The 24,000-nt window shown below is 36.9% G+C and overlaps 2 protein-coding genes across 3 annotated transcripts in view; one reads left to right on the top strand and one right to left on the bottom strand.

The window, feature by feature from the left end:
• Window positions 1-497: 497 nt before the first annotated feature.
• On the top strand, window positions 498-5,070 carry pex11a (peroxisomal biogenesis factor 11 alpha). Its single transcript, XM_079874641.1, has 3 exons — window positions 498-1,505; window positions 1,620-1,735; window positions 3,755-5,070. Exons 1-3 carry the CDS (start codon window positions 1,450-1,452, stop codon window positions 4,321-4,323), a joined length of 741 nt encoding a protein of 246 aa, XP_079730767.1. The 5' UTR covers window positions 498-1,449; the 3' UTR covers window positions 4,324-5,070.
• A 2,168-nt stretch (window positions 5,071-7,238) lies between these two features.
• Window positions 7,239-24,000, bottom strand: part of LOC307160811 (RNA polymerase II elongation factor ELL) — a 43,228-nt gene continuing 26,466 nt past the window's right edge. For both annotated transcript variants that reach the window (XM_079875064.1, XM_079875065.1), the window contains 8 exons: window positions 19,283-19,521; window positions 17,375-17,499; window positions 14,109-14,235; window positions 13,308-13,749; window positions 11,840-11,903; window positions 11,333-11,504; window positions 10,654-10,698; window positions 7,239-10,069 (listed from right to left, as the gene is read on the bottom strand). In XM_079875064.1, coding sequence (XP_079731190.1) covers window positions 9,959-10,069; window positions 10,654-10,698; window positions 11,333-11,504; window positions 11,840-11,903; window positions 13,308-13,749; window positions 14,109-14,235; window positions 17,375-17,499; window positions 19,283-19,521 — 1,325 coding nt within the window. In that variant the 3' untranslated portion in view covers window positions 7,239-9,958. The remainder of the gene's footprint in view (window positions 10,070-10,653; window positions 10,699-11,332; window positions 11,505-11,839; window positions 11,904-13,307; window positions 13,750-14,108; window positions 14,236-17,374; window positions 17,500-19,282; window positions 19,522-24,000) is intronic.

The following is a 24,000-nucleotide window of genomic DNA, read 5'->3' as shown; positions in this document are numbered from 1 at the left end:
ATTATCGATTTTTCTTTTATGCCAAAAATCATTAGATCATGTTCCGTGAAGATATTTTGTAAATTTCCTACCGTAAATATATAAAACATTTATTTTTGTGAGTGAATGCAGCACAATCACGAACATAAATGGACAACTTTAAAGGTGATTTTCTCAATGTTTCGATTTTTTTGCACCCTCAGATTCCAGATTTTCAAATAGTTGTATCTCGGCCAAATATTGTCCTATCCTAACAAACCATACAACAATGGAAAGCATATTTATTCAGCTTTCATATGATGTATACATCTCAATAAAAAAAAAAAAATTAACCCATGTGACTGGTTTTGTGGGCCAGGGTCATATATCACGTATTCCCGATTTTTAAGGAACAAAATAACTACAAGAAAGACTGAATTTATATGTAACAGCAGTGGCATATAAGGAACTGGAACTAACCTGCGATTCTAATCCAGGTATTTCCGTTCTCTAATCCTGAGCCAGTCATTGGTCAGTTAAATCCGGAAGTACGCACTGTGACTGATCCATCATCCAAAAACATCCGATTTAAAACTCGAGCTTGACGACAATTAACATAAAAACTTTCTAAAATTACAAAAACAACAGCATTAATGATGTTCGTTACAATTGTAACATAACTTCGAATATTCATCTTAAAATTAATTCGTGTCTTGGTGATATGAACTAAACCAAACAACCCTGAACGTGAAAGAATCGCTCTTATGAGTCGGATCTTTCAATGAAACGGGTGAACTTCACAGAGGCAGTGTAAACGATTCATTCGCGACAGATCACGGGGAGGATTTTACTTTTGGGGTGAAAAGTAAGTTAATAGCCGAGAAGAAGACATGTTACAAATAAAAAGTAAAGGAAATATGTTTACGACTGAATTATAATTGCAACAAACAAAACTGTGATGCATTCAATTACAATAAAAACACTGTCTACATATGGTCTATTACTAGAAAATTTTGATTAAAATCAGACTGGGATGACAGGGACCGTGTGATGACGCAATTACGTAATGACGTAACATTTGAGAAACGAACTGTTTGAAAGAACCGATTCCGGAAAATGAATCGGACTTCCTATCGCCAAAAAAGAAAAAGAAAACTCTGTCCGTCATAAATTTTTGTAATGTCATTAATTTTTAACTCTCCTATAATTAGTCAGCCATAAGCTGTATTCATTTTTATAAGCGCGACACAATAATGATTTACTAAATCGATCTGAAGTTTGTTCTTTGGTTCAAGCGTGTGTTTTGTATGTTGCATGAACTTTCACCTCAGTTCCCACAACCACGCAGGATCGTGTGGTTTTGACAGGACATTCAGTGACAACACCAACACGGATCTTTAACTTTGAGTATGCACTGCTTTTCGACTTTTTAGTCATTTACTCCTCAAAGATTCCTAAAAGAGTTTTGTTGCACACTCTGCTGTTGCACACATGGAAACTTTCATTAGCTTCACTAACCAAAGTCAAGGAAGGGACCGCATATTCAGGTCAGTGCCTCTTATCAAAGCTTGTCATCCCTCAAAACAACATTGAACTGAAATGATTTCCTATAAAAGATGAGCTAGACTATGTCTGAACATTTGATTTGTTCGTTTGCTTAGAGCAACCCAATATGCATGCGCTTTGGCGAAATACCTTCTGAGAAATGAAGCGAAGAGAAAAGAGCTGGTGAAAAAGCTGCAGTTTCTGGAGTCTAATATGAGTTCGGGGCGGAAGCGTAAGAATGAACATTTACTGTTACATAACACAAAACAATCACACACAAAACAAAAGGTCTTTTATTTCTTTCTCAGTAGTTACTAGTTTGTATTCCATCTTAACACTTATTTATTAGTTACTAGTACTATTTATGAGATGCCAGTTACATTTTTTATCTCTCTAGTAACCTAACTTTACAGGTTAATAACATTTAAAGTCACCATGAAATCAAAATAAACAATTCTTATATTTTCATGGAATATTGCAGTATATTCATTATAAATGATTTATCTGTACACATATATTTAAATTCATGTGGCATTGTAATCTTCAATCAAAATGACATCCCTCTCCCACTGAAACCTCTTCTCTTCTCTGATGACGTGTTTACTGGCGCGAGGGCGGGGCAACCTGTCAATCACATGAGATCACAGCAATAGCAAACCACAACCATCCAATCAATTCGCGATGGATAAAATCAAGTTCCTTCCTACATATTTTCTTGTTTGGGGTTACTGTAAAGAATGGATCGAAAATGCTAAAAATAAATTTGATGATATACCTCAGATACAGTGCTTACGAGCTAAAGGTAAAAAAAAGCAACACTACAACACTTGCTATGTGTCTTGCTACAGGCACAAGTAAGTGCAGTGCCATGTTTGGCGTTATTTGGATTAGAAATGCAAAAGATATTGTTAAATATAGCACTCCATTTGCACTGTCAAGTTTTCAGCATTAGGTGCAGAATTCCGTAAAGCTTTAAAGGTACAATATGTAGTTTTTTGGCTTTAAAAATAGCAAAAATCACTATATATATGTTATATATTTTTTTTAGTTGTGTACTTGCATTATCCCGACTGTTTCCAACAACTTTCAAACCAGGAGAAATTTGTAATTTAATTCGAAGACACGGACCATTTCTTTATTTCCGTTTTGTCGCCGTCAATGGCGTCATATCCGCGTTCTCCCTGGTTTCCGCTCGTACTGCCATAGTAACCAGAGCCCTCTGATAGTAACCAAGGCGACAGACGTGGACAACTGTGTAGTTCGTAATGTCTATCTGCACGCTGTTGTTGTTTTGTTCAAACATTATGGACCATGGCAAGCAGACTTTGGATAAAAAAGGAGAACTAAAATGAGAATCAATATCAGCGCTGTGTTTTCGAGATGCCTAGATCTCCTATAGACAGTATATAGTACTAAACCTATGCGCGTGAACTCGACAATCGACTACTGTGGACTTCGACCGAAAACAGGATGTAAACAGGTGAGCACATTTACATCAAACTAATCAATGTTAGGCTATATAGTTCAACAATGATAAAATGTTAGAATATGATCTGTATGTTATTCTAATGTTGATCTAGCTTACTGTTAGTCTCATACAGACAAACTAACACATAAATTTCAACACATTCAAATGCAGTTTAGTGTGATAGTGTAATGTTAGACCAAGTGAAACAGCGCTGCGTTACCTCACAAGTTTAATTTGTCTAATAAACTGACCTGTAAGTAATTCTGCACTTGCGTGTAGTTCGGTAGAATGAAATGTCCATATTCCTTTTATATCCACGGGACTCGCGTCGCGTGTGGAGCTGATAGCTGTCTCTTAGCAATCCCGACCTGCTTCATATCACAGTCATGATAAAAACATTAATGTATTTACTCATCCATAAACATTATTAGATCGGTCAGCTTGACGTTGACGACAAGATCCATAATTCTTAGCAAATGTTGCGTCATCAATCTACGCCTTTGTTATTGTAAGAGGTTAGCGACCCCTAGCGGCGAAAAAATGACATATTGTACGTTTAAATAGGCATTGGCATATTACTTCTAGTGATCCTAAATTATCAGGTATTTTTAAAGAAGTTCCGTTTCCAAGAAATTGGTTTTTGAATGTCAAAACAATCTCCGTGACTTGCTTGTTAAATCTGAAGTTCCTTCTCATGCAGTTAAACTTGACATTCTGACTCTTCCCCCAAATGAGAAATGAGAAGAATATCATCCATAACAGGTCTGTTTTGCTCTTTTTCAGTATTCAGGCTTGGGAACACGGTGAACTCTATCAGTGCAGCCAAGAGCACTCTTCATATTTCTGACCCTGTGCTGCGCTTTTGCCTGACTTTTGCCAGCCTCAGCCGTGGCTTGTACTTCATCTGTGACAACATACTCTGGGCCAGAAGTATCGGGCTAATACAAGATATCGACAAGGAGCGCTGGAGCTTGAACTCCACTCGCTTCTATTTCCTGTCCTTGGTCATGAATCTAACCAGAGACGTCTACGTGATCGTCCAACTTATGGCGCAGAAGTCTCGGGACAGACGCTACCAGCAAAAAGTGGACCAGCACCTCAATGAAAGCCCGGATGTGGCTTGTGTCATAGTGCCTCAGCTTGATGCGTTCCTCTTCCTTCTCCTCGAGAGCCTCAGAGGGCAGCCATCTGTGGCTCTCGATACACTTAAAAATGTGTGTGATCTTTTCATTCCACTTGACAAACTGGGCATTTACCAGACAAATCCAGGGGTGGTGGGCTTATGTGGGCTGGTTTCCTCACTGTTAGGCATACTGTCAGTCTTGAGGCCCAACCTCAGAATCAAGCCATGATTTAGGAAAATGAGGAAAATGCTTTAGAGTAACATCCAGAACGCCTTGAATAAGGATGCTTTCCTAACAAATGTTTTGATTACATTTTAGTGTTAAATTAGACTTCCATTAAGCTTTTGTGAAGGGATCAACATAATCATTGTATAAGGGAGATAGGAAAATAGAACATACCCATAATGCAGCAGTGCACCTGCAAAAAAATAATAAAAATAGCATCATTTAGATGAGATTTCACAGTGTGTGTTTGACCACATGCTGTGTACACTTTCATTAAATAGAGTGCCTTGCCGTATCTGTTGTTGTGTTATCATAGCAGCCCTAGTGAAATAATACACCTGTATATTAAGCACCGTTTAGTAGGCTACTTTTAACAGAGATTATATCACTTTGGTACTGATAATATTGAGATGATGTTTGGAGCTTGTGACATTTATTTTCCAGGCAAAAGCTGCTCTCTGTGGTGGCAGATGCACAGCTTTTTTTTCCTTAAAGAAATGTGCTTAACATTTAGTCTCTTTTATGTGGAGAACCATCTGTGACATTAGATCTATTCTACCTCATCCTGACAGATCCTAGACTTGTTTACATTTTATTTAAGATGTCAGACAGGGTTTTGTTATAGTTGTTATTTCCAATTTTGGATTATCATGACTTTTATTACGTTCTGATTCTGCATAATTGGTTGTCAGCACAAACTGCTCTAAGAACAAGCTGTGAACTTTAATAAAGGAATTTTTATGCACTGTTAAAAAGGTTTTGGTGTATGTTTTCTCACATCTGCCAAAAGAATATCGCAGCAGTTTTACCCCCACATTAGACACAATGGCAGGAGTAAAAACAAAATTCTAATGGCCACTAAACATCTCTTATGGATACAGAATATTTAAAGGGTTAGTTCACCCAAAAATGAAAATTCTGTCAGTAATTACTCACCCTCATGTTGTTCCAACCCCGTAAGACCTTCGTTCATCCTCGGAACATAAATTAAGATATTTTTGATGAAATCTGAGAGCTGATCACTCCTCCATAGGCTTCTAGGTGACCGAAACTTGCTGGCCCAGAAAAGTTATTAAAGAGATCGTTAATATAGTCCAAGTGACTACAGTGGCTCAATCTTAGGTTTATCAAGCGACGAGAATACTTTTTGTGCGCAAAAACAAACAAAAATAACGACTTTATTCCACTATTCATTTCCTTCTCTCTGGGCCTCTAGTTGGTTCACGTAGTGTTTTTGCGTCGCGCGTCTGTGTTACACGTCACCACGTAGGCTCACTATTGGCCGAAGCTGGTCATGTGTGTGATGCGTGTTGACGTGCAACACAGATGCGCTGCGCAAAAACACTACAAGGCCCAGAGAGAAGGAAATGAATAGTGGAATAAAGTCGTTATTTTTGTTTGTTTTTGCGCACAAAAAGTATTCTCGTCGCTTGATATACTTAAGATTAAGCCACTGTAGTCACTTGGACTATATTAACGATCTCTTTAATAACTTTTCTGGGCCAGCAAGTTTCGGTCACCTAGCAGTCTATCTATGGAGAAGTGATCAGCTCTCAGATTTAATCAAAAATATCTTAATTTGTGTTCCGAAGATGAACGAAGGTCTTACGCGGTTGGAACAACATGAGGGTGAGTAATTACTGACAAAATTTTCATTTTTGGGTGAACTAACCCTTTAAATATCTACATTAATTTGTAGTGATTTAGTTTTAAACTTTGTTGAAATCTTCACTAGATTTAAAGTCGCAACGTAACAGAAGTGGCATCAGATCTTTTCTTGCGTATTTTGACATGCATACTTTGCTCTATCCATCATTTGTGTATTGGATTGAGGAAGATTGGCTAAATTCGAGGGTTCATTTACATGACAAAAATATACTAAAAACGGAAAAGGATTTCCTTCACGTTTTCCTTTGTCAAAACAATCCCTTTTCACACGGATCCACGAAAATGACTAAAAATGCTGCATTCTGCTGTCAGGCCAGTAGTTGGCGATGTAACTTTGTAAAGAAAAACTACGCGCCCACAGACTGAATACAGGCATGTGCTTGAAATCACTTTTTCACAAATTTGCGTTTTTCTAGTTTACACAGAGATGACGAGATGATAACGGTATCATTTTAAAAAAAAACTTGTATTTTAAAAAACATTTTCAAAAGTTAGCATTTTCAGGCCCCCAAAATGCACAAGTTTTTAGTCAACCCGTGTAAATGGCCCCCAATCTTGCAGTCAACTGTAAGAAGTGGGCGGGATTTAAGCAGACAAAATGATTGGAGAAGTCCAGCGTAGCTCACCAGAGAAAGGTTAGTGGAAGATCAAGTTATGGTGCTGAAAAAAAAAGTGGGGGAAAAAATCCATTTCATGCCGAATTAAATGCCTTATCCATCCATATTCAGAACTGGAAATGAAAAAGTCGGTGGAAAACAGCATTAGTTAAACCAACTTTTCGGTAAAGTAAAATCTTTAGTAGATTAGGTAATTGCAATTTTTGTCCTCCAAAATAAGAGATCTTTTGACTGCTATTAAATGTGAAACAACAGTATTTACAGGGTTTAATTACCCAGTGATATCAGGTAAACTAATGTTATTTTCAGGGCTGCCAACTTTTGAGTTTAGCTTGGAGTGAGATTTTTTTTTGGGGGGGGGGGGGGGGGGATGTAATTGTGATTGTCAAAACATTTGGTAACTAAATAGAATTTTATGAAGTTTAGTGAAAACATGTTACAATGTTTACATTGTACAAATACTGGTAGGATACAGTTTTTATTATTGCTTGACAAAAATTTCAAGATTTCAATTCCATTCTTGTGACCTGATTCCGATTTTGATTCAATATTGACTAATTTGGATACATGTTTATTTTAAATTTTATTTAAAAAAAATAATCTCATCTAATGCTGTAAACATAGAGGGCCCAATCTGCTGGTATTATTAAAGGTTAAAAATAACAAATTAAATTAAATATAATGCAGTTTTTGTTATAATAACAATTATTTAATGACATATGTAAAAATATAATAAATAGGTAATATAGTGCTCAGCAAAATCTCCTCTCTAGCTATTTTTTTCTATTCAGTTAACATGCTATGGTCATTAAATGGCTCTCCTGAGGTAAATGTAACGTTATGTGACATAATTGTTCTCCTGCTGTTATATTGACCTCTTTCCGTGGTTGAAAAACACAAATTGGTCGATATTATGTATACTTTCGGTAAGTTGTACTGCATCTTTAAATAAAAAAGTAACAGATGATCGGTTCACGTGCACTTAAACTGAGGCGCTCAGCGATCTGTCACGTCACATTTACAAGCGCCAAACGTATTTTTGTCTGAATTTCGTAATAAAATTGACGAAATCTAAGAGCTGAGAATTAGTTTAATATTAAAATTAGGTTACCTCTTTGCTCCGCAAATTTTCTGTGCGTGAGAAAATGGATGTGTGGCGTGAGAGCGTGTGAAAAGTGTCAATTGTGTGAGTCTCACGCTCAATGCGTGAGAGTTGGCAGCCTGATACCCCTCTGTAGTGTGTAATATTTTGAATTCACTTTTATTTTTATATTTTCAGTTTTAGTGTTTCAACTTAAACATTTTATTTCAGTTAGCTGCCAAGACAATTTTAGTTTTTCATCCAGTATTTATATATTTTATTTCAGCTTTATTTCAATAAACAAAAATATTCGTATAGTTTTAGTTAACAATAGCAACACTGTGCTAAACACACAAAGCAGTGAAATTCAGAAGACATGTCCATAGAATTAAGTTAATGTGGTCCAGTTTATTTAAGGCATCTACATCAATACATGAAGTTGCCCCATGAAAGGATGAAACAAACTGTTAACAATATAAAGAGCAATGCTATTTTGGCATTTATTTATCTATCAGTTTTCCAGCCAGATAACAAATCAGGATCAAGGATTAGAGGAACTAACACTGTAGTGACATAAATAACAGATCAGCAGTCTCCACAAGAGAAATGTCAAAGCGCAAAAGTGACAAAAAATACTTCCATAATGTACATGAGGCTATGGGCAGGAACAGGAATGACACGGACATAGAAGGAACTTTGGAAAGACTCCGCTTCTACAACGTTTGGTGTCTGAGCCGGGCCGTTACGTAAAGTAGAAGACCAGTGAGATCCTCAGTTTGTGTTCATCAAGTCCTACATTCTGGGAAAACAGACATACTGTATACTTTCATTCACATAAAACATGACCCAAACAAAACAAAAAATGGATTCAGAGAAACACCTTCATGCTTTAAAGGGAAAGAACGCAGTGTTATTTCAAACTTCAAGAAATTAAACCAATAACGACATGTCAATAAAAAATACATTGAAGTTCCTGTAACATATCCAACAGATAAGGTCATGAATATGTTCTTTCATTAATCAATACATTTTTGTTAAAAAAAAGGATAAAAGGAATTAAATGTGCTTTAAAACATGATTGTTTCAGCTGTTTAGTGTCCAAATAATAATCGTAATAATAATGCTATCAACATCATTATTTTAAGGACACAGTGTGCTGTAGTGGTTTGAGCACTGGACCCTGGACACAAAAATCAGGAGAATATGATCACTTCTGAATGTTTATGGAAGCTCGTTTCTGCCACTGAATAAAAAATAAAAAAGGTAATTGTGACTCACAATTCAGACTTTTTTCTCTCGCAATTGCTAGTTTATATCCAACAATTCTGACTATATAACTTACAATTGTGATTTTATAACTCGCAATTGAGGGTTTATATTACACAATTCTGAGAAAAAAGGCAGAATTGCAAGATGTACCTTCATTTTTTTATTCTGTGATGGAAACCATCTTCCAATATATGACATATTTGATTTTCTTTTCTCGCATTTTGATGCGTCCAGGTTATCACCTTTCCTTTCATTACACAATTGGCTACAGGAATTCGAGATTAAATTTGGATCCCAGAGCTCATCATGTGGCTACACACACACAAAAGAGAAAGGTCTGGTCTAACTGAGAGTCTGACGTAGGTGCTTTCACACAGACGTTCATATGACGGATTGCACCCTCGTACTCTACACAGTTCGGTAGGATCACCCCAGAGCTGAGAAAATTCCAGGTTTCCCTTATTCTATCCAGTGATTAAACGCTCTATTATAGATGTCAAGATCTTACAAGTGTACAAATATACATTCAGTAAAATATCAAAATAGAAACTGTGCTTCGATAACAGACAGCGAACACGGATAAGATAATCATCTCTCATCGTCCGGGCTTTATGATTGTACCTTAAAAGCGGCCTGCAGCCTTGAAGGTCAGAGCTCAAAGATCAGGGCAACGGTTACACGTACGCTGCATTTGGGTGGGGGGAAAAACTATTTTGGCTTAGGTTGTGTCTCACGTCTAACCAAATTCCTCAACACTTTTTTTTTTTATTAAAATCAGAAACTTTAAAGGGCGTTAAGTCACTAGTCGGAGGTCTTGGCCTTTGTTTGATAGTTTGGACTTAGATCCTCAGCCTCCACACAGTTACCCACAGTTTGTGCGGAGGAAAGATGTGGAAATGCCTAGTCGTGTCCAAGGAGAGACACTTGGTCCTGGATTTTTCCACTGAGGAGTCTTTTGGTCCGTACGAGCAGACTGGGAAGGAGGAGAGTGGAATGGCTGGCACTAGGAGAGCGCTTGTGTGCGGTCATAGTCCAGAATCAGGCCTTTGATGTGAGATAGTTTCTGATGGAGATACTCGCAGCGTTTCTTTTCTTCCCGGTAGCCTGGAAACTTCTACAGGGACAGAGAAAATCATAAACGCGTTGAAAATCACTATCGATACTTTAGGGGCTTTCGCACTGGGTATCAAAAATGCACTACATATAATGTTCAGTTTTCATATAGACCCAGAATACAAAGGCAGAAACTGTCCAGTAATGTTATTAACTGAGAATAGTAAAATCTATTAAAAATAGTTTTCATTCTTTTAGAAAAGAATGAAAATTTTAAAAATACAAAACAAAATGAACATTTAAAAAGTTGCCTTGGCAGCTAACTGAAATAAAATAAGTTGGAAGTACTTATATTACTAAAACTAAAAAAAAAAACTAAAAAAAAAAATACATATAAAAATGACAAAAGCACAAAATAATAAAAGTAAATGAATATATATATAAGCTAATTAAAAATATGAATAAATACTATAAAATAAGTATGATAACACTGAAAAGTGAATGGGATTTTAAGAATTTATATTAGAATATTAAAACAAGGCTCATAGTTTAGTATATTTAAACCTAGCTCTAGTTTGGACAGTCCCTAACATATTCAGTTTATGGGAGTTCAACATAAAGTTCAACACAATCCAATTCTCTTACCTTCTTATACTTCCTATACTTCTCCATTATTTGATCTTCCATTACCTAGAATAATAAAAATCAAACATATTAATCTAAAATAACCTCTCACATCATGCATTATGTAACTGTTATATAAAGTTTGCCAAGGAATTATCTTGTAAAACACGGACACATGCTTCCACGAGTAACTTTTAAAACAGGGCATTAAAGTTGCATTAAAAATGGACAGTACTGTTCAAAAGTTTGGTAAGATTTTATTATGCTTTTGAAAGAGGTCTCATCATAATGTGCATTTATTGTTCGAAAATACAGCCAAACAGTAATATAGTAAAATATGAAATAACTGTTTTCTATGATAATATCATTTAAAATGTAATTTATTCCTGTGATGCAAAGCTACAGCATCATTACTCCAGTCTTCAGTGTCACATGATCCTTCAGAAATCATTCCAATATGCAAGTTTGAAGCTTAATAAATATTTCTTATTGTTATCAATGTTGGAAACGTGATAAAAAAAAAAAATTAATGACTGTCTAATGAACAGAAAATCAATTTTTGTATTATTGTCTTTACTGTTACTTTTGATCAATTCAATGCATCCTTGTTGAATTAAAGTATACATTTTTCTCAAAAAAAGAATAATAATACTGACACCAAACATTTGAACGGTAGTGTATATGATGTATTTTTCCATACCTTATACTCCTGTGTCCCAGGAGACAGTGTCTTTATCTTAGAGCCCAGCTGTACAAAGATCTCCGTGACTTTCCCTATGCGTTCATGAAGGTCTCTGTACTCGTCGTATTCCGCACAGAAATCCTCTTTGTACCTCTGTCGCTGCTCAGAGTCTGTAATAGTGTTGTATTTTCTGAAAAGAAAAGTTAAACTATTTTAACAGTGACAATAATTCAAGTCACTAGGTGAAACCAGTAGGTGGCACTACATATCAAAATAAATGAGTATTCTCATTCTTAAGGCGTTTGTCTGAAATGGTCAGTGCAATTCAAATCATTTCAAAGTAAAACGTGGTTGTTTTTTTTTAATTCTTCAATTTTAGTCAAGCACTATAGCTTTAAATGTGCAGCACTGTTCATTTTCGATTCCTTCATTCATTTACGATGAAAATCAACAGACATGCTCCACCTGTAAATAAATACAGAAGCACAAAGCAGTAAAATAAAGCTGAAATCTGGTCTTACTTACAATAAATAGTCAGGCAGCTCATCGGGCGAGGCACGGGTGACAGGTGTGTTGGGCCGTTCGTGGTCTGCACATTAACAGAGACAAGAATCATAAAAAGGTTTATATAATCTCACTACACAAACATATCAAAGCGCCATAGATATCATCCTGCCCGGGCTGATGGAGGCATTTATCAAATGTAGCGATAAGGGACGTGGAGGGCGGTCGATGCTGACAAGACGTCAGTTTTGGGCTCCGCGCATTTTACAGTGGTTCAGCCAGCTGTTAGCGAGTTAATAATCCACGCTAGCGCTAGGGAAGGGCACAGACAAGCAGTCACCTCACACACGCACACACATCTGTGCATTCACACACAAACATACAGGAACATTTCCTGAATTGCTTGGCATGTCTGAACCTGTTTTGCCATCATTTCACTTGAAATGAAAGCATCTTGCAGTGAGTTACTTCTGAGAGGAAGTACAGACAGGGTGTTTTGTTTTTCTTTTATGTAATTGGAGTTATGAAGCATCAAAACATCTACTAGGGAAATGCCCACTGAGAAACAATGACTCCATTGCCCTTATGGCAGTGCAAGTAAATATTGATCATGATCACCACAATCCCTGCTAATATCACTGCCTGGCATTGTACAATGTAACAAGCATTATCATAAACTTAGATGGAATTGAACGTCGAAGGTTGCATGTTATACAACAATGTTTTTTTGCAGATTCCAAAATCTCTTGGCCAATTAACAGAAGAGCTTAAAAAAGTTGTTAAATAATATATAATAATGATAATACATAAGATTTATTATTTTAAATGATTAAATTCATTTTAAAATAATATTTATTTTAAAGAATAAATGTCAATAAAATCAAAGATAGAAGAATATGAAAACCCGTCCTGTGTGCTGTGTTGTGTAAATGTATTATGGGCTATAATTATTGATAATTATTTAACTTTCCAAGTTATACACACAAAAGTGTGGAGATGGTATGATTTTTTTTTTTAATGCTTTTGAAAGAATTCTCTTATGCTCTACAAAACTGCATTAATTTCATAAAAAGTAAAACAAAAAAACTGATATAGTAGTATGATTTAAAATAACACTTCTATATTTGTAAACATTTTAAAATATAATTTATTCCTGTGATGCAAAGCTGTATTTTCAGCATCATTCAAGTCCATCAGAAATCATTCTAATATGCTGATTTGATGCTCAATTTCTTATTATTATCCATATTGATTTTTTTTTTTTTTTTTAGGATTATTTGATAAATAGAAAGTTAGAAAGAACAGCATTTATTTATTTAAATGATTTCTGTCACTTTTGACCAATTTAGTGTATTTTTAATATAAAAAATATATATTTTTTAAATCTTACAGACCCCTAATCTTTTAGTGTAGTGTATATAGTACTTTCTCTGCAAATAATAAATCATCCACCAATATATTGCAATATATTTAAGCCTTTTAAACCCACCATTAATATTTTCTTGGTTCTGTTTGAGGTCGGGACTGGTCTCGGCCCACGCAGGTTTTAAGCGTTCCCTCTCCTTTTCTTTATGCTTCTTGGACTTCTTCTTTTTGTGCTGGCCGTTCGCTAGCTGCTGGTCAGTGCGGATTTCTGGTTCAGTTCTTGTGTGTTTGGGGCTGCTGGGAGGCTGATGTGCTGGTTCTGGCTGTTCTGGTTTGGGCAAGCTGTTGGACTCGCTGAGCTTGTGCCGCTGGTAAAGACCATCTGGGCTCTGCTGGGCTGTACTGGTCCCCCTTTGCAAACTTGTGTTTCCATGAGCGGAGGAGCTACGGCCCATGGAGGAGCTGAGATGTCCGTTGGAAGGAGATTGCAAGGGCATGTTCTGGTCTAATAAACGTTGCTTTTTCGGCGTCTGACTTTCTAGATGGTCGGAAGGCACTGGGCGTTTCTGGGAGTAAAAAAAGAAGGAGACTTTCACAAAGTTTGCAGATGGAAAACAGCATGACGACTAGCAATAGTGTGGACCAGCAGCTTAATTGGCTCTTGCAAACAGCAGTGACTGAAGCGCCTCCAGCATCTCCATAAATAAAGAGCAGACGGCGCCAAGCACGATCTTCACAAGAAAACAAAAAAAAAGAAAAAGGCTCCTCTCACTCATCGCAGGTAAATCAATCACATATTCAACGACAAACCGGTGCACATAAGAACCTGCTAGTCCATTTCAGAGATTATACAACATGCAAAAGCTTTAAAATGAGAGCGACTGGGGGAAAAAAGTAGCACTTCTTTTTATAGGTGCATATTTACCATGGAGAGATTCTTGACAGGGCTGAGTTGGGATGGAGAATTCCCTGAGGTTTTGTGGAATGAATGGCTGGACTGGAAGCTTTTCAACTGGCTACTGCTGCTGCTGCTGCTGAGAGGCTGGAGTTTTCTGGAATATCAGAAAGTGAGACGCTGTCAAAATGTCATTCTTTGCATGCTTGCCATCAGGAAACCTTTGCTAATTAAATTCTGAAACAAATCCGTGAAACGTCCCAAGTTGAGATAAACTTCCTTGTTCCAGAAAGCTATAAAAAGGTGCAGTTATGCTTACTGAAGGACCTAAACATTTAAAGCTCAGGATCAAGGTCTAGGATTTGCTCGGGTGTTAATCAGGTTGGGTCATTCCTGAGCGGAGTGTAAAAACACTAATACTGCTGTACAGCGTTCGGACGGTCAGAGCGCCCTGTTAGTCTAGCTTAGCATTTCCGGGTAACTGATAACATCTGCAGTGAGACTGGCAAAAGCCTCGATAATGTCCAGTGACGAGAACAATGGTGCCAGAGACATTCCTACTCTGCTGGAACTTTCCTCTGGCAATCTGCTTCCTACAGCTCCTTCCTCTTATAGAGCTGCCTTTTCATCACACGGAGGATCGTTCCTCATAAGCGCCCTGACAAACCTACTGTGGAATATATGGTCAAATATAAATCAAAAATACGTTTTACTTATAAATAATATTAAACTAATAAATAAAATGTAAAAAGATAGTAAAACAAAAGCCAAAAGGTTCAAAAGTTCAAAAGGTTTGAGGTCACTAAGGTTGCATTAAATTGGTCAAAAGACTTACATTGTTACAAAAGTTCTATTTTAAATAAATGCTGTTCTTTTGAAACTATTTATCAAAACATCCTTTAAGATTTCAACAAAAAAAACTTTTCAACATTGATAATAAGAAATGTTTCTTAAGCACCAAATCAGAATGATTTCTGAAGGATCATGTGACCCTGAATGCTGAAAATTCAGCTTTGCATCACAGGAATAAATTACAGTTTAAAATATATTAAATTATAACATATATTAAAATTTCACAGTTCTACTTCAAATAATATGCAATCTTGGTGAGCATAAGAGACCTCTTTCAAAAACATGCTGACCACAAACTTAGCACGTTTCAGCAAACACACCATGTTGTGCAAGGACTATTGCAAGAGCATCTTGAGCTGTCCCATTACGACCCTTTGACTGGCAGAGCGCATGAAAATCGAGAGGCAGAGGTGAAGGCAGAGGAGAAACTGAAGTACACAGTCAGTTAGGCGGAGTGTTGAAAACCTCCCAAAAACACGGCTGCCAAGCTCGTATTTGGCAGGATGGCTGTCGTTTATTCCCCTATTGTTCCGGGACTGAATGTGGCTGCACAGAAGCTTTCAGCATAATTCCACTCAACAGCACAGTGAATCGCATGGCTTCCTGCTCAGACAGGCCTATTAACCACATCATCTGTGCTAAAACGCATACTTAATAGGGCCTCCAAAACACATCATCTCGGCAGACTGCGGGGGCACGGCCTGGATGACAATACTGTACTGAACGTCAACAGCACTTCTTCGTCAAAGAAAGTTGGGAAATTATACTGTTATGAAAGCTTAACATGTTTCAAAGTAGGGTTGTTATCCTCACCTAAAACTATTAAATCCATTTCTGTTAATTGAAATAAAGCTGAAATAAAACAAAATGTAAATATTAGATAAGAAACTTAAACTAAACTAAATTTAGTTTGCGACACTCCCATAGACTTCAAAAGGGAATTGAGGAATGTGGAAGTAATGCGTGTCGTGGAACAACAAATAGTTCCAGCATTGAACCCTATTCATTTCAGTGTTTCTCAAGCACAAGTTGATGAAATTACTGTATTTTGTTTTACATTTTATTTTGAAGTAAAAAGATAAAGTTAGACCCTTGGGATAAGATGTAATTTTACATTTTGTTCTATAACTAAATAAGAAAATGTTTCTATTTATTTCCTATAATAACTTATTGGCTGATATCATCATGCACATGCTAAACATATCTAAATATGCTAAAAATTTTAAAGTAAATGCACTTTCTTAAAGGTGCATTGCGCAAGTCTCTGAGTTTTTGCAGAACTATGCCCCCTCTGGCGACAAGCGAAACTGCAACCAGAGGTGTGCACGCTCATGGACCACACGCATGTGTCTTTGTCTTACGTGGAGTTTGCGTTGGGGTTTGGAATGGACTACAAGCTGGTCTCTTTGAATCCATCTTCTACTTTTGTCGCTCGAGTTGTCTTCGCTGATACGGAGAATGGGGGCAAATACACAAACCTGCCAGACATAGCCAGGTGATTGTGAACACGCATGACGTCACGCCCAGTCTCAAATTCCGTCCCGAATCCCTCTTATTTATTTTACTGTACAGGATTATAGAGGCAATCGCAGTGATCAGAGAAGGGCTCATTCAGCCCATCAGGCAATTGTTTAAGCATGTATGGGTTAGAAAAACGGGTATTTTTAACATGAAATGTTGCGCAATGCACCTTTAAGTTGGGCATCTTCTCCCATGTTACCCTACTATCAAAACAATGTAGCTGAACACTTACATTTACATTTATGCATTTGGCAGACGTTTTTATCCAAAGCGACTTACATTGCATTTCAAGCTACACATTTACATTCTTATCAGTTCTTGCTTTCCCTGGGAATCGAACCCATGACCTTGGCGTTGCAAGCGCCAACGCTCTACTAAGTTTCTCTACTAATTCTAATTTCGTACTGTAATGTAAGCATGGATCATGTAATATACACAGCACTGGATTCTTAAAATTAGAGAATCCAGTCATTCTTGATTTGTAAAAACAGTTTTCAAAAGAAAACGTATAATTCTATACCTCTAGTTAGTGTTTTTAGGTCATTGTTTTAGTCATGAGTGACAAAGTGCGTTTGTTGCGCGGAAACTTTGCTAGTGTGCTAATGTAAGAATGGCCTGATTTGTGACATGAATTAAGTGTTATAGTTTAAGAGCATTCTGAATGTGAAATTAAATGCTGTGCCAAGCTGAAAGTTGGTAAGAAGAACTGTGTGAAGAGTTGAGTAATGTATTGAGAATGTATAAAGTATTGAAAAATGTGTCCAAACAGTTGTGGGAGTATGCAAGACAAAAAAAGGTTGGAAGTAGAGTAAAGAAAAGCAAAGATATAGTAAGTTAAAGTATGGTAGATTAGGGTCTCACTCACTAAAACGGCAATAAATATTTACAAAAAGATAAATGTTGTAAGAACTGAGAAAATGTACCTCGCCAACACCCTTTGAATGAGTTGGCGCTCTTCCTCCACATAGCCGGGCCAGTCCTTTCGCACATGTCTGTAGAAATCATCCTTTAGAGTAAAGCTGTGATCTTTGGGATTGAGTTTAGCCACCTGAAAGGAAATATACAATAGAGTTATTCTCCTAATCAGAAACTGCCCTCTGTTCCCAAATGCACTTAAGTAAACAATATTTCAAGAGTGACTTGAACCATCAAGCTTTCCTTCAGTCAGCATCTTTTTGAAGAAACATGACACTTCAGAATTTTTTACGAGAAAGAATAATAACATACGATAGGCCTTTTAAGGACATTCTTAAATACATCCAGAGGAGACTAATTCAATTCAGACCTCGTAAATGTAAAACAGAAAGCATAAATGTATTGCAGCACAGGACGTTCTGTAGAGCACTTCTACAAATGGGATATGAAGCCAGCTCAACCCTCTGTCAAAACATGATCCATTCTCGAAATATCATTAAGGCAGCAGGCTGATTGCTACCGCAAGCGCCGCAACCTCCCCTTGTTGACTGTGCAGGAACTCCTGAAAATAAACCCAGCAGGAAACATTCAGCAAATAAACCTACTGACAAAATCAGCCACGGCCATCTCGCCTACCCAAATGCAATAGGGAAGCAGCTCTGGACATAAACTAGATTATCTGTACAAGCTGAGTACTGAACTGTGTTTTCTGAAGTAGGATTGATGGGAGAGATAAAAAAAAAAAAAATTGGCACTGATGCAGAATGTCACACTGACAAAGAATTTTAATTAACAACATATCACACAGGCTCCAGACTATAACTAAAACGGTCACGAAAGGGACAAAAATAAAAACGTGGAACAATTTCAAATCTAGCCTCCGTGAGCTACAGTCGGGAAAACTTTGTGCGCATTCATACGCAGATGGTCAGATATCATCTTGAGGGGTGGCCTTGGTTAATTACATTTCCAGTAAGTGTTTCCTGCATGCAATAACGAACAGTGCAATTCATGATTTTTCGATTTGTGAAGAAATGACTCTTATGAACTGGTTCTTTTTATTGAGTCAAGTCAAAATTATTCAGCAAACAATCTTGAACAAGTGAACGGTTTCAATCAAATCACCAAATCAGAATATTAGAATGATTTCTGAAGGATCATGTGACAATGAAGACTGGAGTAATGATGCTGAAAATTCTGCTTTGCCAAAAAATTAATAAATAACATTTAAAATATATTAAAATAGAAAATAAAGCAGTAAGTCCAGCGAAGCCGTGATTTACAGTGAATTTAGAACAGCTAAGGGACGTAGTTAGGCATCACACGGAGCGGAGTAACCGTTATAAAACGGTTATTCCACAAAAATATTCCTTTTAATATTTATTTTATTCATAAAATAAACACCAGAAACAAAAATTTAACGTTACAACACATTTATTCCTCCGCCAAGCAATGTAGTTCCAAAGAGGTTGCCAAGCAACACATCACAGTGCACAGTAATACTAATGTAATGCGGTCACAGGTGTGTGTTTGTTGAGTAATTTACAACGGCTTCGAACGTGGCTCAACCAATCAGAATCAAGGACCGGAAATATCCGTTTTATAACAGTCATTTTAAACCGTAATAATATTTCACAATACAGTTTTTACTGTATTTTTGATTGAGTAAATGCAATCTTGGTGAGCATAAGAGACTTTTCAAAAAACCCTTACTTTTGAAATGTAATGTAAATTAATGAAATGTAATTTAAGCAGAAATATTCTTTTAAAACAGTGATATTTATATATGGCACAAGTACAATCACTAGAGTGAGAGCATCAAATTGAAACTAATTCATACTAAAAAGCACAGTAATACGAAAACATATTTTTCCATTTATGTATATTATAAATATTGCAGTGCACTTGTGTTTTACCTCATCCAGCACAGCGCTCAAGTCGGCCTTGTCTTTGGGGCTGGCTTTCTCCCTCTCCAGCCAGAGCAGTAGTTCTGGCTTGCTGTAGGGCTTTAAGGCCAGAATGTGAATGACACGTTCCTTCAAGGGCCTATGGGCCACCAAGCTGGGTGCACCACTCCTCTTGTTGCTGGGTGAATGTCTATTAATGTTGTCAGAGCTTGTAGGCAGGCCTTGTTTCTTCTTAATCACAGGTTTATCTGAGGGAAGAACAAAAAACGGTAACACTTTATTTTATTTTACTTACCATAGTAAATTATGCATAATTACATGCAACTAATCCTCAACCAAACCCTAATCCTACCCTAACCCTATAGTAAGACTATGTAGTTGCTTAATATTACTCAGAACTTAAATATATAATTACACTTGTAACAATGACACCTTAAAATAAAGTGTAACCCAAAAAAAAAAAAAAAACACACCAAGAGGACACTAATGTTTTTCAATGCTATTACTTAGTCTGTAAAACAAACTACAGTCTATGTACCTTATGTTCGGTGCTGGGTAAGAACTTTAATTATGGAAACTAGACTTAAGGCTGCACGATATATGACATTTATAGAAATATCGCAAATGTACATATCGCGATATGCATATTGCAATGGCTCATGATAACTGAATGGTTTTAAAACTTCAAAAGATTACGAGAAGTCTAAGTTTTAGGCCGATGCAGACAGCAGAGAACAGACTAGACATGACGGTTACATACATGTGACATGCTTAATGTTATTAGGCGCCATAAGCAAAGTATTCAAGCGCACAGGAAGCCGCCTCTCAGACAGCGTGTAATCTGATTTCAGTTCTCTTCCGCAGCTTATATGGCCAAATACACACAAATTTATCTCAAAATGCCCACCTAGGTGACTATTCACATAATCACAGTCAGTTATATCTTAAGTGGAGAAAACAGTTGAGAAAGAAAACACGCATGTAACTATATATATTGGATCCGTGCAGCTCTTAAAGTGACAGAAGCCTAATAAACCCGCTTCCGTTTGTATGCTTAATGTTAATCAAACAACATTAAAGAAAATCACTACCTGGTCCTGATGGAATTACTTTTGTAGCTTTGATAAGAATCATATCAAGAATAAGAATTTGATGATTAAATTTCTTAATTAAATGACACTTACTTTTTATGTAATGCTAAGTTAAAACACTGCCCCTCATTTTAAGAAGTTGTAGGGATGCTTTCTTCTCAAAAAAATAATGTGAAACATGTATGCTGGTCATTTCATTTTCAGTTTTCAAATATATTTATATATAATTTACATTTATTTTACACACTTAAAGCATTACCGCATCACATATCAAGCATCGCATTATTTAACGAGTTATCACATATTGCATTTTTCTTCAATATCGTCCAGCCCTAAGTGGAATATATTTTCTTTCTCTTTGTATTTTTTACATCAATATAGTACAAGACTTTCCTGGTGAAACCTATGTGTAAACAAGTTAGGTCAAAAGTAATCTAAAAGTAATCTAAAAGTAGTCCGTTTACATTACCTAAAAGTGCAATAAATAATGTTACTAACTATCATTTTTTTCATGTAATTTGCAATCAGTAGTGGACTACAATTTGTAAGTAATGCTTATATTATTACTTAATGCATTTAAAACAAGCTCAGAATCTAAGACTTACAAAAGTGACATAAAACGGGCTGAGAGATTATTTCTTAACCCGACTGCCTCTTTAGCACTGAAAATAAACCGAGAGCTCTGCAAATAGCACAGAACTTCTGGGGCCACTCAAATCCCAAAGCTCTCGTTACGCAAAACAAAACCGAGCCGCCCTGAGGTGAAATTAGACACACACACATAACGGAGAAGGAGTGAGCGGCGGCGCCGTGACAAATGACTGTCGCACATACAGTAGTGTAAACAGCAAGCGTTGGACCACTTTAGGAAATACAGCTTTGAGTAAACATTACGGCCCCCGTAGCACTCGTATGACCCATTCTCCTGATGTGCACTCTGAATCAGGCGGGCCGTAGAGTGTGAAAGAGAGCCGACGGTAAACGTTGCTCTCTCCAGCGCAAATATCTAAGCTGTGGAAACGGAAGCACCTAAAATAGAGCCGTTTTTTCTGCTTTCCATCTTCCCACCAGTGTGCTAATTCACCTGGAGCCAGCAGGACACAGGAGTGCTAATAGATATCAAGCATACCTAATCTTATTAGAAGTTTAAGCTGTACTTTGAAGGTTGCAATAGGACAAAGTGAAGCATAAGCTGTTCATACAGTGACTGCTATGCTTCTGTGCGCATCCAGTTTTACATAACGTTCGTGCGTCCATTTATACTGCTTTAGGGCTTTATTATCGCCGCAGAAACGATTAGCGGTTGTCTTGCGAGTTAAAATCAGAATGGACTGGGTTGAATCAAATTCATTTTACGTTAATTCATTTTAAGCAATCCTCACATTAACGTGAAGGGAAAATGAACTGTCTGTTATCATTTATTCACCCTCATGTTGTTACAAACCTGTATGACTTTCTTGCTTCTTTGGAGCACAAAATTAAATATTTTGAAGAATGTTGGTAGCTATTCAGTTTTGGTGACTACTGACTTCCATTGACATTTCTCAAATTTTTCTTTTGTGTTCTGCAGAAGAAAAAGTCATACAGGTTTGGTAACAAGAAGTTAAGGTGGTGAAAAAATGATGACAGAATTAAACAAAATTTGGTCAAAAAATCTCTTTAAGCCTTCAAAACGAACTCAATATTACACTCTAACCCTATAGTAAGTACACGTGATTAAATTACTCAGTACTTAAATGTATCATTTCACTGTAATACAGACACCTTATTATAAAGTGCAACCAATTTTTTTCTGCTATCGCACATGCTGGCACATTTCATTATACTTAAAAGAGCTGTTTTCACATTTCAACAGTTGTATTAACTACATGATGTATTGGGATAACCATGGAGCTGAGAGAACAATGACTCTATTTATGAGGAATGTTTGACTGTTACAGAGTCCAACATGCTGACAAACAAGAGAGAGAAAAAACACAAAGTACTGAATTCCTCTTGACGCCTAAACATGTTTTTTGGTAATACTGTATGAACTGTAGACAGATGTCACAAAACTCCAACATCAGACAATCAAATCTAGCCTTACAGGCAATCTCATCAAATCAAATTGTTTTGCCTCACAAAGCCCAGTATTCACTTGTTTAATCATGCCTGCATGCTCAAATATGCCACAACAGTGAAACATAGATAAAGGTGCTTATAGTAAATGCTACAGTGTATAGCTAGTTTGGCAGATATTATCAGCAGATATTTGACATTGGCCGAAAAAGACTTTTATTTTGACAGCGCTGAGAACCATTTGAAACCCTGCTCTTTAAGATATCAGCATTGGCCTTCAAAAAAATCCATATCGGTTTACCACTAATGACAACTGTACTCGTCCTGATCGCTTAATGAATGAGAACTCACATCATCAAACAGCAAGTACATACTAAATGTTTGATGATGTTCTTCTGCACGCTTCACACCAGCATCCAAAATCAGAGCAACCTTAATACCTCTGCTCTTTATAATTAAACATCCACTGAAATACCTGCCATACATTTGAAAGCATCTGCCAACTATGAGAACTATGATGGCAAAGCAGTCTTCAGAAGATACAGTAAGTGTACCATTACTTTACCACAGAAATACAGTGCGTCGCCGCAAGAGGTTTCTGCGCTCGACTACAGAGATGGGAAAAAAAGTTGGAGGCCGTTTTATTTTCGTTTCAGCCAAACAAAAGTATCTGCCAGGCACTAAATTGTACAAGGACATGGCTCCATTTCCACCGCCATATGCATTTGGAGCTGGTTAAAAATATGCATGGCGACAGTATTGCTTTTTGTCTGTGGTGGAATAAAAAGCCAAAGCAAATACTATAAACTCAGTCGCAATATGAATGAACCAAACACACCTATTATTTGAAATCTGAATGGTGCAACATCAAATCATCCCACTTTGGTCCTCCTATAATGTCCGTCCCTGAATTATATCCTCAGCAAGCAGTGCAGCCCAAATGTGTTTACATTACAAGGGAAATTGAGACACATACTGACAAAAAAAAAAACAGATTCTGCAGGGCTTTGTCTGGAAGGGTGCAATTTGCATTTCACAGTGAACGCGATTCAGTGCTTTTAATTGCCTTGAATCAAACATACTTTATTTTCTCCAACCACTCCATCACGCATCCACCTTTTTTAGATACGAGAGGCCAGAACGACACGTGTCCTTCTCTCTAGTCGTCGCTTGGGGAATTGCAGACTTTGCTTCAGAGAGAGACCCCATGTATAATTCAGTATTTCTGCAGATGAAAACCTAATTGATCCCCAGCCATGGTAATTAAAAGCCTGGGCTAAACTTCATCCACCCAGCTTGAGACTTGTTAGTGCATACTTCTGGCAGTCTCAATCAGATTAATGGAACAGGTCTGTGGCTTCATGCCTGTGTCATCTGCAGATAAACGCTTGAGAAGGAGGTATTGGGGGAGGGGAAACACATCTTACACGCCTCGACTGATACACAACCATCCCCTGATCAAAAACTCTCTGGTCATATGAACATAATTAACGATACTACTAGGGTAGGATTACTTGCTTTTGGATGAAATAAATGTGTTATTTGATTTGATTTATATGAGAGATGATTATGTTTGAA

This window comes from Squalius cephalus (assembly GCF_949319135.1).
Source record: "Squalius cephalus genome assembly, chromosome: 6".
NCBI lineage: Eukaryota > Metazoa > Chordata > Actinopteri > Cypriniformes > Leuciscidae > Squalius > Squalius cephalus.
The sequence above is the reverse complement of the archived record's forward strand: the minus strand, read 5'-3'. Positions and strand labels throughout refer to the sequence as shown.

What these genes read in the sequence shown, in the direction of transcription:
- pex11a (XM_079874641.1), top strand. Translation starts at nt 1,450, where the DNA reads ATGGAAACTTTCATTAGCTTCACTAACCAAAGTCAAGGAAGGGACCGC. An exon ending in GGAAGGGACCGCATATTCAG is followed by an intron (nt 1,506 to 1,619) that starts GTCAGTGCCTCT and finishes TCGTTTGCTTAG; the next exon opens with AGCAACCCAATATGCATGCG. An exon ending in TATGAGTTCGGGGCGGAAGC is followed by an intron (nt 1,736 to 3,754) that starts GTAAGAATGAAC and finishes GCTCTTTTTCAG; the next exon opens with TATTCAGGCTTGGGAACACG.